This window comes from Loxodonta africana, chromosome X, assembly GCF_030014295.1.
Source record: "Loxodonta africana isolate mLoxAfr1 chromosome X, mLoxAfr1.hap2, whole genome shotgun sequence".
Taxonomy (NCBI): Eukaryota; Metazoa; Chordata; class Mammalia; order Proboscidea; family Elephantidae; genus Loxodonta; species Loxodonta africana.
The window spans coordinates 19,735,789-19,749,064 of NC_087369.1; the positions used below are offsets into that span (position 1 = coordinate 19,735,789).

General features: G+C 41.3%; 1 protein-coding gene across 1 annotated transcript in view; it reads right to left on the reverse strand.

The window, feature by feature from the left end:
- Positions 1-13,276, reverse strand: part of BEND2 (BEN domain containing 2) — a 77,894-nt gene that overhangs the window by 10,673 nt on the left and 53,945 nt on the right. The window contains exons 11-13 of the mRNA XM_064278048.1: positions 10,697-10,812; positions 7,366-7,591; positions 4,324-4,662 (exon numbers count right to left, since the gene is read on the reverse strand). Coding sequence (XP_064134118.1) covers positions 4,324-4,662; positions 7,366-7,591; positions 10,697-10,812 — 681 coding nt within the window. The remainder of the gene's footprint in view (positions 1-4,323; positions 4,663-7,365; positions 7,592-10,696; positions 10,813-13,276) is intronic.

The following is a 13,276-nucleotide window of genomic DNA, read 5'->3' on the forward strand; positions in this document are numbered from 1 at the left end:
TACCTGAGAAAATGCTCTCAATCATTAGCCATTAGAGAAATGCAAATTAAAACTGCAATGAGATTCCATCTCACTGCAACGAGGCTGGCCTTAATCCAAAAAACACAAAAGAATAAATGTTGGAGAGGTTGTGGAGAGACTGGAACACTTATTCACTGCTGGTGGGAATGTAAAATGGTACAACCACTTTGGAAATCGATCTGGCGCATCCATAAAAAGCTAGAAATAGAACTACCATAATATCCAGCAATCCCACTTCTTGGAATATATCCTAGAGAAATAAGAGCCTTTACACGAACAGATATATGCACACCCATGTTCATGGCAGCACTGTTTACAATAGCAAAGAGTTGAAAGCAACCAAGGTGCCCATCAAAGGATGAATGGATAAATAAGCTATGGTATATTCACACAATGGAATACTACGCATTGATAAAGAACAATGTTGAATCCATGAAACATTTCATAACATGGAGAAATCTGGAAGACATTATGCTGAGTGAAATCAGTCAATTGCAAAAGGACAAATATTGTATAAGACCAGTATTGTAAGAACTGAAGAAACAGTTTAAGCAGAGAAGAAAATACTCTTTGATGACTACAAGAGGGGGAAGGGCAGGAGGGAGGGAGAGGGGTATTCACTAATTACAGAGTAGGTAAGTTTCATTTCAGGTGAAGGGAAAGATGACACACAACAAAGGAGAGGTCAACACAAATGGACTAAACCAAAAACAAAGAAGTTTCCTGAATAAACTGAATGCTTTGAAGGCCAGTGTAGCAGGGGCAGGGCTTTGGGGACCATGGTTTCAGGGGATACCTAAGTCAATTGGCATAATAAAATCTACTAAGATAACATTCTGCATACCACTTTGGAGAGTGGCGTCTGGGGTCTTAAATGCTAGCAAGCAGCCATCTAAGATGCATCAATTGGTCTCAACCCACATGGAGCAAAGGAGAATGGAGAACACCAAAGACACAAGGTAATCATGGGTCCAAGAGACAGAAAGGGCCACATAAACCAGAGACTACATCAGCCTGAGACCAGAAGAGCTAGACGGTGCCCAGCCACAACCGATGACTGCACTGACAGGGAACTCAACAGAGAAACCCTGAGGGAGCAGGAGGGCAGTGGGATGCAGATGCCAAATTCATGTAAAAAGACCAGACTGGGTCAAACTGGGACTGAGGAGACCCCGGAGGGCATGGACCCCAGACCTTCTGTTAGCCCAGGGCAGGAACCAGTCCCAAAGCCAACTCTTCAGACAGGGATTGGACTGGAATAAGGGATGGAAAATGAGACTGGCGAAGAACAAGCTTCTTGGATCAAGTCCACACATGAGATTATGTTGGCATCTGCTGTCTGGAGGGGAGATGAGAGGGCAAAGGTGGCCAGAAGCTATCCGAATGGACACAAGGAGAGTGGAGGGAAGTACTGTGGTATCTCATCAGAGGGAGAGCCATTATGAGTGTATAGCAAGGTGTATGTAAATTTTTGTATGAGAAACTGACCTGATTTGTAAACTTTCACTTAAAGTACAATGAAAGTTAATTAAAAAAAAAAAAGAACACTGTGGGAGGCCTCATTCTACCTGATTTTAGAACCTATTATACCACCATAGCAGTCAAAACAGCCTGGTACTGGTACAACAACAGATACATAGACCAATGGAACAGAACTGAGAATCCAGACATAAATCCATCCACATATGAGCAGCTGATATTTGACAAAGGCCCAAAGTCAGTTAAATGGGGAAAAGACAGTCTTTTTAACAAACAGTGCTGGCATAACCGGATATCCATCTGCAAAAAAATTTAACAAGACCCATACCTCACACCATGCAGAAAAACGAACTCAAAATGGATCAAAGACCTAAATGTAAAATCTAAAACAATAAAGATCATGGAAGAAAAAATAGGGACAATGTTAGGAGCCCTAATACATGCCATAAAGAGTATACAAAACATCATTAACAATGAAGAAGAGAAACTAGATAACTGGGAGTTCCTAAAACTTAAACACCTATGCTCATCCAAAGACTTCACCAAAAGAGTAAAAAGATTACCTACAGATTGGGAAAAAAATTTTAGCTGTGACATTTTCGACCACGGTCTGATCTCTAAAATCTACATGATACTGCAAAAACTCAATTACAAAAAGACAACTAACCCAATTAAAAACATGGGCAAAAGATATGAACAGGCACTTCACTAAAGAAGACTTTCGGGTAGCTAACAGATACATGAAGAAATGCTCATGATCATTAGCCATTAGAGAAATGCAAATCAAAACTACAATGAGATTCCATTTCACTCCAACGAACCTGCCATTAATCCAAAAAACACAGAATAATAAATTTTGGAGAGGTTGTGGAGAGACTGGAACACTTATACACTGCTGGTGGGAATGTCAAATGGTACAACCACTTTGGAAATCGATTTGGTGCTTCCTTTCTAGCTTTTTTTTTTTTTTTAAAGCTAGAAATAGGACTACCACAAGACCCAGCAATTCCCCTCCTTGGACTATACCCTAAAGAAATAAGAGCCTTCACACAAACAGATATATGCACACCCATGTTCACTGCAGTTCTGTTTACAATAGCAAAAAGATGGAAGCAACCAAGGTGCCCATCAATGGATGAATGGATAAATTATGGTATACTCACACAATGGAATGCTATGCATCGATAACAAACAGTGATGAATCTGTGAAACATTTCATAACATGGAGGAATCTGGAAGGCATTACACTGAGTGAAATTAGTCAGTTGCAAAAGGACAAATATTGTATAAGACCACTATTATAAGAACTCAAGAAATAGTTTAAAAAGAGAAGAAAATATTCTTTGATGGTTACAAGAGGGGGGAGGGAGGAAGGGAGGGAGAGGGGCACTCATTAATTAGATAGTAGATAAGAACTATTTTAGGTAAAGGGAAAGACAACACACAGTACAGGAGAGGTCAGCACAACTGGGCTAAACCAGAAGCAAAGAAGTTTCCTGAATAAACTGAACGCTTTGAAGGCCAGCGTAGCAGGGGCGGGGATTTGGGGACCATGGTTTCTGGGGACATCTAAGTCAACTGGCATAATAAAATATATTAAGAAAACATTCTGCATCCCACTTTGGAGAGTGGCGTCTGGGGTCTTAAACGCTAGCAAGTGGCCATCTAAGATGCATCAATTGGTCTGAATCCCCCTGGATCAAAGGAGAATGAAGAACACCAAAGACACAAGGTAATTATAAGCCCAAGAGACAGAAAGGACCACATAAACCAGAGACTACATCAGCCTGAGACCAGAAGAACTAGATGGCACCCGGCTACAACCGATGACTGCCCTGACGGGGAATACAACAGAGAACCCCTGAGGGGGCAGGAGAACAGTGCAATGCAGACCCCAAATTCTCATAAAAAGACCAGACTTAATGGTCTGACTGAGACTAGAAGCACCCCAGTGGTCAGGAACTCTTCAGATAGGGATTGGACTGGACAACGGGATAGAAAATACTGGGGAAGAATGAGCTTCTTGGATCAAGCAGACACATGAGGCTATATTGGCCTCTCCTGTCTGGAGGGGAGATGAGAGAGCAGACGGGGTCAGAAGGTGGCCGAATGGACACAAAAAGAGAGTGGAGGGAAGAAGTGTGCTGTTTCATTAGGGGGAGAGCAATTAGGTCTGTATAAACCCAACCCAGTGCCATCAAGTCGATTCCAACTCATAGCGACCCTACGGGACAGAGTAGAACTGCCCCATAGAGTTTCCAAGGAGTGCCTGGTGGATTCAAACTGCCGACCCTTTGGTTAGCACCCATAGCACTTAACCACTATGCCACCAGGGTTTCTGGAAGTATATAGCAAGTCGTATAAAAATTTTAGTATGAAAGACTGACTTGATTTGTAAACTTTCACTTAAAGCACAGTAAAAATAAAGACCGTACTATGCTAATGTGCACAAGAAAAAAAACTAGCAAATTAACATGCTATACTATTGTCGTCACCTCTACTAACTGACAAAGCCTTTCAGCTTTGACCTTGATCTTCAGTAATGAAGGCATTTTCCTTTCCCACACCCTGGCAGTCCATAGCAGGGAGCCACAGACATTACAGCCTTTCCTGTACTAAAATAATGCCTTTCAAGGCAGAGCAATTAGCCCTGAGGACTCAAATGCAAAGAGAAACACAACTCCCGAACCTGGTCCTGATGAGGGAATTAGTAAGAGATCCATCTGGCCTCATGACATACACCAACTGACTGAATTTTTCTTTTTGCGTTTCTCTAACACAGTTTGCTTTTACTTATTCTCCCACACTCTGCATGTAACAAACCTCGGAGAGCAGCAATCTTGTTGTAGTTAAGGGCATAGATACCATGCCCGGGATGGCCATAGACGTTACTCTTCATCAGGACTTCGTCTGTGAACAGGTTGCGAATCAGGTATCGGGCTGACAGTTCGGGGCGAGACTTACTTTTCGCTATATCAAGTATCGAATGTGGGATCTGTATGTTTCTATGTGGATTTCCAAAATATTCTAGAAGTAAAAAAGAAAGAAGATCATCTTTGTGGGAGATGTTAAATTGGCATTTTTGGCATGTTTTTTTAAAAGGCTGTGATAGAAATGTTGATCTGTCTGAATTCTTAGGTTCAAGAATTTGAGAGGTTAAAATAAATTAACGCCTCAAATTTTTAGTCTGTTCTGAGACAGCATGCAAAATGAGACAGGAATCACTGCTGGTATGATTACACAGGCTTCAGCCGTCCAAAGGAAGATTTACTATTCTGTTACCTTTTCGAGTGCAGTAAGTTTTATCATTATATTTAGTATCAAATTCTAAGTAATTTTAAATGCATTGCTTTCCTACTTATAAGACAGGTGTTTCTTCTTTGTTTTTTTCAAAAAATGAACACCATGATTCTTACTGAAATATTTGTAATTTAAAAATGTAGATTTTCTTTTTGGCATTAGGCTCATCGTTTAAAAATCAACAAACTGCTGGCTCATTTTAGATATTGTATTCGGTATGAAAAATAAATTTTTGGCCTGTCTTCGTTTCTCAGCTTTACGGCCTTTATTATCATTTCTTCAGTCCACAGTGATTCAAATCGACCAATTTGAAAAATACTCTATTTTACATATAACAAAAAGTTATGAAGAGGCTGTATGAGAGAAACACAATGAATCTTACAAGTCAATAAGCATATTTTTCTCGTCTTGGAACATCCTCATTTAATAGGTATCGGTATAAACTGTTGAATCCCTCAGATTCAACATTTAGCAAAAGAGATTAAATTATTTAAAAATTCACTCAGTGGGGCCAAAAACTTAACTTAGGAGATTAATCTAGCAATACTTATCAAGGGTCAGAAGGAAAGGTTAATACTCTTTAACCTGGTAATGCAATTTCTGAGAGCCTAACTTGAAAAAGGAGCCCTGGTGGCATAGTGGTTAAGAAGCTTGGCTACTAACCAAAAGGTCACCAGTTCGAACCCACCAGGCACTTCTTGGACACTCTATGGGACAGTTCTACTCTGTCCTATAGGGTTGCTATGAGTTGGAATCAACTATACAGCAGTGGGTTTGGTTTTCTGAGTTGAGAAAACAATCCAAAATATAGAAAAAGCTATTAAAATGAAATTTTTCTTTTTTTTGCAGCACGGTTTACAATCCCCTTCCCCAAACCCTCAAACCAAGATCCAAAGAGGGAGATAGTTAAATAAATTATGGTATACTAACTCAATGGAATGTTCTGTACCTATTAAAAGCAATGGTTATGAAGATTATAAATTCTTGGGGGGAACACACATTATAATGGGAAAGAAAAAAGTATTTATATAGAGATCATAACAATATTTTTAAATGTTCATAAGAAAAAAAAAATCCAGAAGAAAAGTAAAGTATCCACAATAGCTTTTTAATATACTTTGACTGTGGGAGCTTCTCCTTCCCCCTTAAGTATTTCCCAAATCTTTAAAACAGTAAAATAGGCTACACACAAACTGGTAGACACCTGGCTCACACTGTCTGAGCTGCCCTGTCCCCTTGAAATAGCTGAGCCCAGGTTAGAGACCTGGAACCCGTGCTACCCAAATCAGATTCTTCTTCCTGGGAATCGGAACAGTGAAAGGAGCCTAAACCAAAAACAAAAAACAAAAAAACAAAAACCCGCTTCTGTTGAGTCAATTCTGTATAGGACAGGGTAGGTAGACCCTATAGGGCAGGGTAGAACCGCCCCATAGAGTTTCCAAGGAGTGCCGGGTGGATTTGAACTGCCAACCTTTTGGTTACCAGCCATAGCGCTTAACCACTACACCACCAGGGTTTCTGAAATGAGCCTAGGTGTTTTCAAAGCTGCGGCTGCAGAGTCCCAGAGCCCCTTGGGGCTGCCAGAGGCTCGATTATTCTTTGCTTCCTAAAATACAGGAGCTGTTCATCCAGTGATTTGTTGTTTAATTTAGCCAGAGTCTGTTGCTATGGTATGCAACCCTAACAAATACAGTAGTTCTATGACTTATAACGGAAATATGTAAAGACATATCATTGAAACTTAGTTGGAACAGGATCACAGGCAATATTCTACTGAGGGTTGACGTGAGCACATGGCAGAGACAGAGGATGGTTTTGCTATCTCAGGTGCCACTTGCTAGTAACAGGGAGGACATTCTTGGCATCCTGGGGAGGAGGTTGTGCTGGGAAGCATGAGTGGCAGGTGACACGTCACCTACTGAACCACACTGCCACCTGATATAAAGGAAAGCCGGATGTGCTAGCACTGGGAACCCAAGGTCCTAGGAACAGGATCCATGAATTCGTACAAATGATATTTCCTGAGCGCCTGAAGTGTATGCCATGCACACTGAGAACAAGCCCTCTGAACTGCTTCCACCTCATCGCAGCTGTAGCTCCTCCCTTCCTTGCTGAGGAAGGTGCCTAATCACGGCCCTCACACTGGTCAAAGGAGTCAGCCAAGCACTGCCTTCAGAAGTCAAACTGTAGGGTCAGCTTAACGGTAAAAACTACCAGCTTCAGAACTAGGTATCTGTATTTTACTAACTCATTAATAACTAAAAAAACCCAAACCCACTGCCATCAAGTCGATTCCGACTCACAGCGACCCTATAGGGCAGAGCAGAACTGCCCGATAGAGTTTCCAAGGAGCGCCTGGCACATTCGAACTGCCGACCTCTTGGTCAGCAGCTGTAGCACTTAACCACTACGCCACCAGAGTTTCCACCTCATTAATAGACAGGATTAAATGGTTCCGATTTTTACTGTGAAAAGTTTCAAACACATGAAAGAAGAGAGGACAACCCGAAATGCGCCACCTAGATGCAACATTCACCATCAAGAGAGGCTTATTTTAATGCTCACCCAGATTTTCACAAGGCATCCCTGAACTATCAGCTGAAGGTTCATTAACTCCTCCAGGGGTAGCCTCACTGTTCCGCAGAGAAGCCCCATTTTCTGTAGTTTCAGAGGCAGCTGCTTGCTGAGATGTCTGAGAACTGCTCTCACTGCCGTCTCTCTCATCATTGGGATCTGCAGCTGCTGGCGCATCAGGGTTCATAGGGCCCTGAGTTCTGTCAGCATGTTTCTTCTGAAACACAAAATTATAACAAAGGCCCATAATGAGAAAATATGTATATACCCCATCGTCTACCAGGGCCTCCTGGGTTGGTGGGGAAGCAACCGTCTAGAATAAGTTGGGCCAAAGCCACGTGGATAATTCCAACACTGCCCCAGAGTACTACCTTAGAAGAGGTAAGGATTTGAGCCCTTCCTCATTCAACCGGAACTCCCAGCTTCTTGGAATGAATGAAAACTGCTGGCACAAAATCAGTGCTTAATAAATGAATAACTGAGTTTCTTCAGGATGACAATTGTTTGTTTTGTGTTTATCTGAGGAGTCCTGGTGGCGCAGTGGTTAAGCACTCGGCTGCTAACCAAAGGTTGGCTTGTGGAACCCACCAGCCCCTTCTCGGGAGAAAGATGTGGCAATCTGCTTCCGTGAAGATTTCCAGCCTTGGAAACCCTATAGGACAGTTTTACTCTGTCCTACACGGTTGCTCTGAGTTGGAGTCAACTCATTCATAGTAGCTTTGGTTTAGGTTTTTTGTGTTTATTTTTTCTTTACCCCAGTGGCTTTCAAATCTGGCTGCACATTAGAATTATCCTAAAAAAAAAAAAATCACACAGTTGTCATGGAGCCCTCCCTGGATGGTGTGAATGTTTAATGCACTCGGCTGATAACCAAAAGGTTGGTGGTTCAAGTCCACCCAGGTGTCTCAGAAGAAAGGCCTGGCAAACAATCAGCCATTGAAAACCCTATGGAGCCCAGTTCTACTCACACACATGGGGTTACCATGAGTTGGAATCGACTCAACAGCAACTGGTTTTGGTTTAGGAAAAATCTTACCATCTTTTATCACCAAAAAAATGTTATACAATTTAACAGCGATTAAAATACATACATATGTAATTCTAATCTACCAAATTTGGTTATGTTAATATGGATCTTGGGGAACAGAAAACACTGTTTGGGGTTCCCTATTTTGGCTATTCGCACGTATGTATCCGGCACATCGGGGATTAGAATTTTTTCTTCCCACTTGATAGCTACCTTGCCACTTCATTATGGTGCTCCACCCTCTCCTGGCTGTTGAGGTTTTAATCTTTCATCTTTCTCTTAACCATTAATATTTGTATTTAAGAGTTTTATCTACAGGGTTAGAAATCCAAATATTTGGTTTTTGGCAAGCCTCTGAAGTGTTAAATTGATTTAGTTGAGTTCTAAATCAAGTGCTTCAGGGTAGTATAAACTTCAACTTAAATGTCAATCAAGGCCAAGGGATGGATTTTGGAATACCTATGCCCTCTTGGAGGAGTTTCGGGACGGTGCGCACAGTTAATGCACTCAGCTGCTACAAAAAGGTTGGAGGTGTGAGCCTACCCGGAGGCATCCCAGAAAAAAGGCCTGGTGATTTACTTCCAAAAAAATCAGCCACTGAAAATCCTATGGAGCACAGTTCTACTTTGACACACAGGGGGTTGCCGTGAGTCAGAGTCAACTTACCGGCAATCGATTTTAGAATTACTCTAAGAGTCTTTTTAAAAATAGCCATGCTTCGGTCCCATCCTTGGCAAATTCAATCAGTATCTCTGGTGGTGGGATTGCTAACTTTTTGTAAAAGTGTACAAGTATGATTCTAATATGCACCCAGGGTTGACAACCACTGCCGTAGATGGGGCTTCTCAAATGTGAATGGGCACACAGATCACCTGGAGATTCCCTAAAATGCAGATTTGGACTGTGCGAGGCTCCTGGAGGCCAAGATTCTGCATCTCTAACAAACTCTCTGTTGCTGCTGCTGCTCCACGGACCACATGTTAAGTGGCAAAGGCCTACTGCAGTCCTAGTCAAGAACACAGCAGGCACTGAGTAGATACTGCTTCTCTTCTGATGCCTAAGCAAGTATGCAACTCACCATTTTTCATGCAGCATCTCTACGATCAAATGTTTAGGGTGGAATCGTTGTAGATATAAAATGGAATATCAAAAATAAGCAGATTTCATTTCAAACAGATGGTGCTTGAGCTATCGCTGAAATCAAGTTCCCCAGAAAAACATAAGCTCAGCTACAAATATTCTTGGCAAATAGTTTCCATAAACTTACTCAAGAGAAGCAGGAGTGACTAGACATGGGGAGTATAAAATGGGATTTGTAGAGATGTTGGTGAAAATTAGGCATGGTTATTCAGTTAAACGCTTCGTCAGGAGAAGGCAATAGATATGACACTCTTCCTTAAAGTCCTATTTATATTTAAAAAAAAAAGTCTAATGCACTCCGAAGGCAGACTGAATGAGAGAGGGAACACAGATTCCCTTTCACCATATAAAAACATAGAATATAAAATACCTTTGACTAATTCTACTCTGTCCTATAGGGTCACTATGAGTCGGAATCGACTCGACAGCAGCAGGTTTTTTTAATGCAATACAGAGATCTAGGTTAACATCATGACATGCATTATTTTTTACCAGATTCTACCAATACTAAAAGTAAACAAATAATGAAATGCCTTCATTTTCTCCTGTGCCACCCATAGCTACCACTGAAACAGCTAAGAAACACAGTCTTGCTCTTTCTTGAGTTAGTGAGTGGAATACCAAAAAAGATTTGTCAAATATCCTTATAGTGGAAACTGTTTATTCTAGTACAGCTCTTGGCTCCTAATATACTAATTATGACACTGTATTGGAATTACTTTAAGATATTTTTATAGCACATAAATATCAAAAAGGAGCCCTGTGGTGGTGTAGTGGTTAAGCATTTGGCTGCTGACCAAAAAGTTGGAAGTTGAAACCCCCCAGCCACTCCAAGGGAAAAACATGTGGCAGTCTGTTTCTGTAAAGATATACAGCCTTGGAAACCCTATAGGGCAGTTTTACTCTGTCCTCTAGGGTCACTATGAGTCAGAATTTACTTGATGGCAATGGATTTTTGGTTTATAAATATCAAAAAGTGAAATAAAAAGACAGTATTCTTTGGAAAGGACATACTCCTCCTCCTAAATGGAGAATATGAACTTTTTAGCACATGCTCTTAAAGACCAAATCCTGGGCATCAAGCTCTCAGCTGTACAGTTATATAGAGTATGGACTTATAAAGCAGTTACTGCACTTATATGAAGAATAACTTACCATCGGATTGTTGGCTTTACAATAGCGGATCAGTGATCTGATACCTGAAATACAGCTTCTCCAATCTTTTCCATGTTCACTCAAATCACAGTTGGGAAAACTTGCTGCCAGATATTCTGCAAACAGTAGAAAGCAATCACAAAAAAAGGAGAAAAGAAATTTAACAAAGAAACCGACAAGATATTTTTTATTTAAAGTAAATAGTGCAATTTTCTATCTCTATCGTTCTTTTCTCTCTTTCTTAGAGTTTAGAAATTCCACCTATGAAGTTGCTTTGCAGAATTATCTCATTCCTTCTAACATGAAATTGCCAAAAAAACACTGATTTAGGAAGCCAACAGTGAGGTTTGATGCTTGTGATCATGAAGGTTGGGTGTCAACTTGGCTGCGCCATGACTCTGAGTGGTTTGGCAGTTATGATGTAGTCTGGCAGCGTATAATGATGCAATCACCTCCGTGATGAGATCTGACATAACATGATCACCTCCATGATGGAATCTGTTATGAGTAACTAATCAGTTGAAACGGAGTTTCCTCGGGTGTGTGGCCTGCATCCAGTATATGTGGACTTTCTGGCAAAGCTCGCAGGCTTCTGCTTTGCTCTGGATCTTGCATTCAGCTCATTGGCATCTGACCTCCAATTCTTGGGACTTGATCATGGATGCATCAGCCTTCACAGCTGTGGGCCAGCAACCTGCCGTCTGACCTGTGGATCTTGGGTTCATCACCACCTACAGCTATGTGAGTCAGGAGAAGCCCCAACCTGATGCCTGACGTCTAACCCACAGACTTGAGACTTGTCGACTCTACAACTGCATAAGCCTTTTCTTTGAAGTAAATCTCTCTCTCTCTCTCTGTTTGTATGTGTATATACACACACACACACACACACCCTTCACTGATTTTGCTTGAACTCAGCCTAAGAGACTGCTTTAAAAAAGTGTGTGTCCCATGCACAAAAACTAACTCCAAGTGGATTAAAGACCTAAACATACAGACTAAAACGATAAAGATCATGGAAGAAAAAATAGGGACAACATTAGGAGCCCTAATACAAGGCATAAACAGAATACAGAACATTACCAAAAATGACGAAGAGAAACCCGATAACTGGGAGCTCCTAAAAATCAAACACCTATGCTCATCTAAAGACTTCACCAAAAGAGTAAAAAGACCACCTACAGACTGGGAAAGAATTTTCAACTATGACATCTCAGGCCAGCGCCTGATCTCTAAAATCTACATGATTCTGTCAAAACTCAACCACAAAAAGACAAACAACCCAATCAAGAAGTGGGCAAAGGATATGAACACACACTTCACTAAAGAAGATATTCAGGCAGCCAACAGATACATGAGAAAATGCTCTCGATCATTAGCCATTAGAGAAATGCAAATTAAAACTACGATGAGACTCCATCTCACTCAAACAAGGCTGGCATTAATCCAAAAAACAAAATAATAAATGTTGGAGAGGCTGCGGAGAGATTGGAACTCTTATACACTGCTGGTGGGAATGTAAAATGGTACAACCACTTTGGAAATCTATCTGGCGTTATCTTAAACAGTTAGAAATAGAACTACCATACAACCCAGAAATCCACTCCTCGGAATATACCCTAGAGAAATAAGAGCCTTCACATAAACAGATATATGCACACCCATGTTTATTGCAGCTCTGTTTACAATAGCAAAAACCTGGAAGCAACCAAGGTGTCCAAATGGATGAATGGATAAATAAATTGTGGTATATTCACACAATGGAATACTATGCATCGATAAAGAACAGTGACGAATCTGTGAAACATTTCATAACATGGAGGAACCTGGAAGGCATTATGCTGAGCGAAATTAGTCAGAGGCAAAAGGACAAATATTGTATAAGACCACTATTATAAGATCTTGAGAAATAGTATAAACTGAGAAGAACACATACTTTTGTGGTTACGGGGGGGGGGAGGGAGGGAGGGTGGGAGAGGGTTTTTTACTGATTAGTTAGTAGATAAGAACTGCTTTAGGTGAAGGGAAGGACAATACTCAATACATGGAAGGTCAGCTCAACTGGACTGAACCAAAAGCAAAGAAGTTTCTGGGATAAACTGAATGCTTCAAAGGTCAGCAGAGCAAGGGCGGGGGTTTGGGGACCATGGTTTAAGGGGACTTCTAAGTCAATTGGCAAAATAATCCTATTATGAAAACATTCTGCATCCCACTTTGAAATGCGGCATCTGGGGTCATAAACGCTAACAAGCGGCCATCTAAGATGCATCAATTTATCTCAACCCACCTGGATCAAAGGAGAATGAAGAACACCAAGGTCACACGATAACTATGAGCCCAAGAGACAGAAAGAGCCGCATGAACCAGAGACCTACATCATCCTGAGACCAGAAGAACTAGTTGGTGCCCGGCCACAACCGATGACTGCCCTGACAGGCAGCACAACAGAGAACCCCTGAGGGAGCAGGAGATCAGTGGGATGCAGACCCCAAATTCTCACAAAAAGACCATACTTAATGGTCTGACTGAGACTAGAGGAATCCTGGCGGTCATGGTCCCCAAACCTTCTGTTGGCCCAGG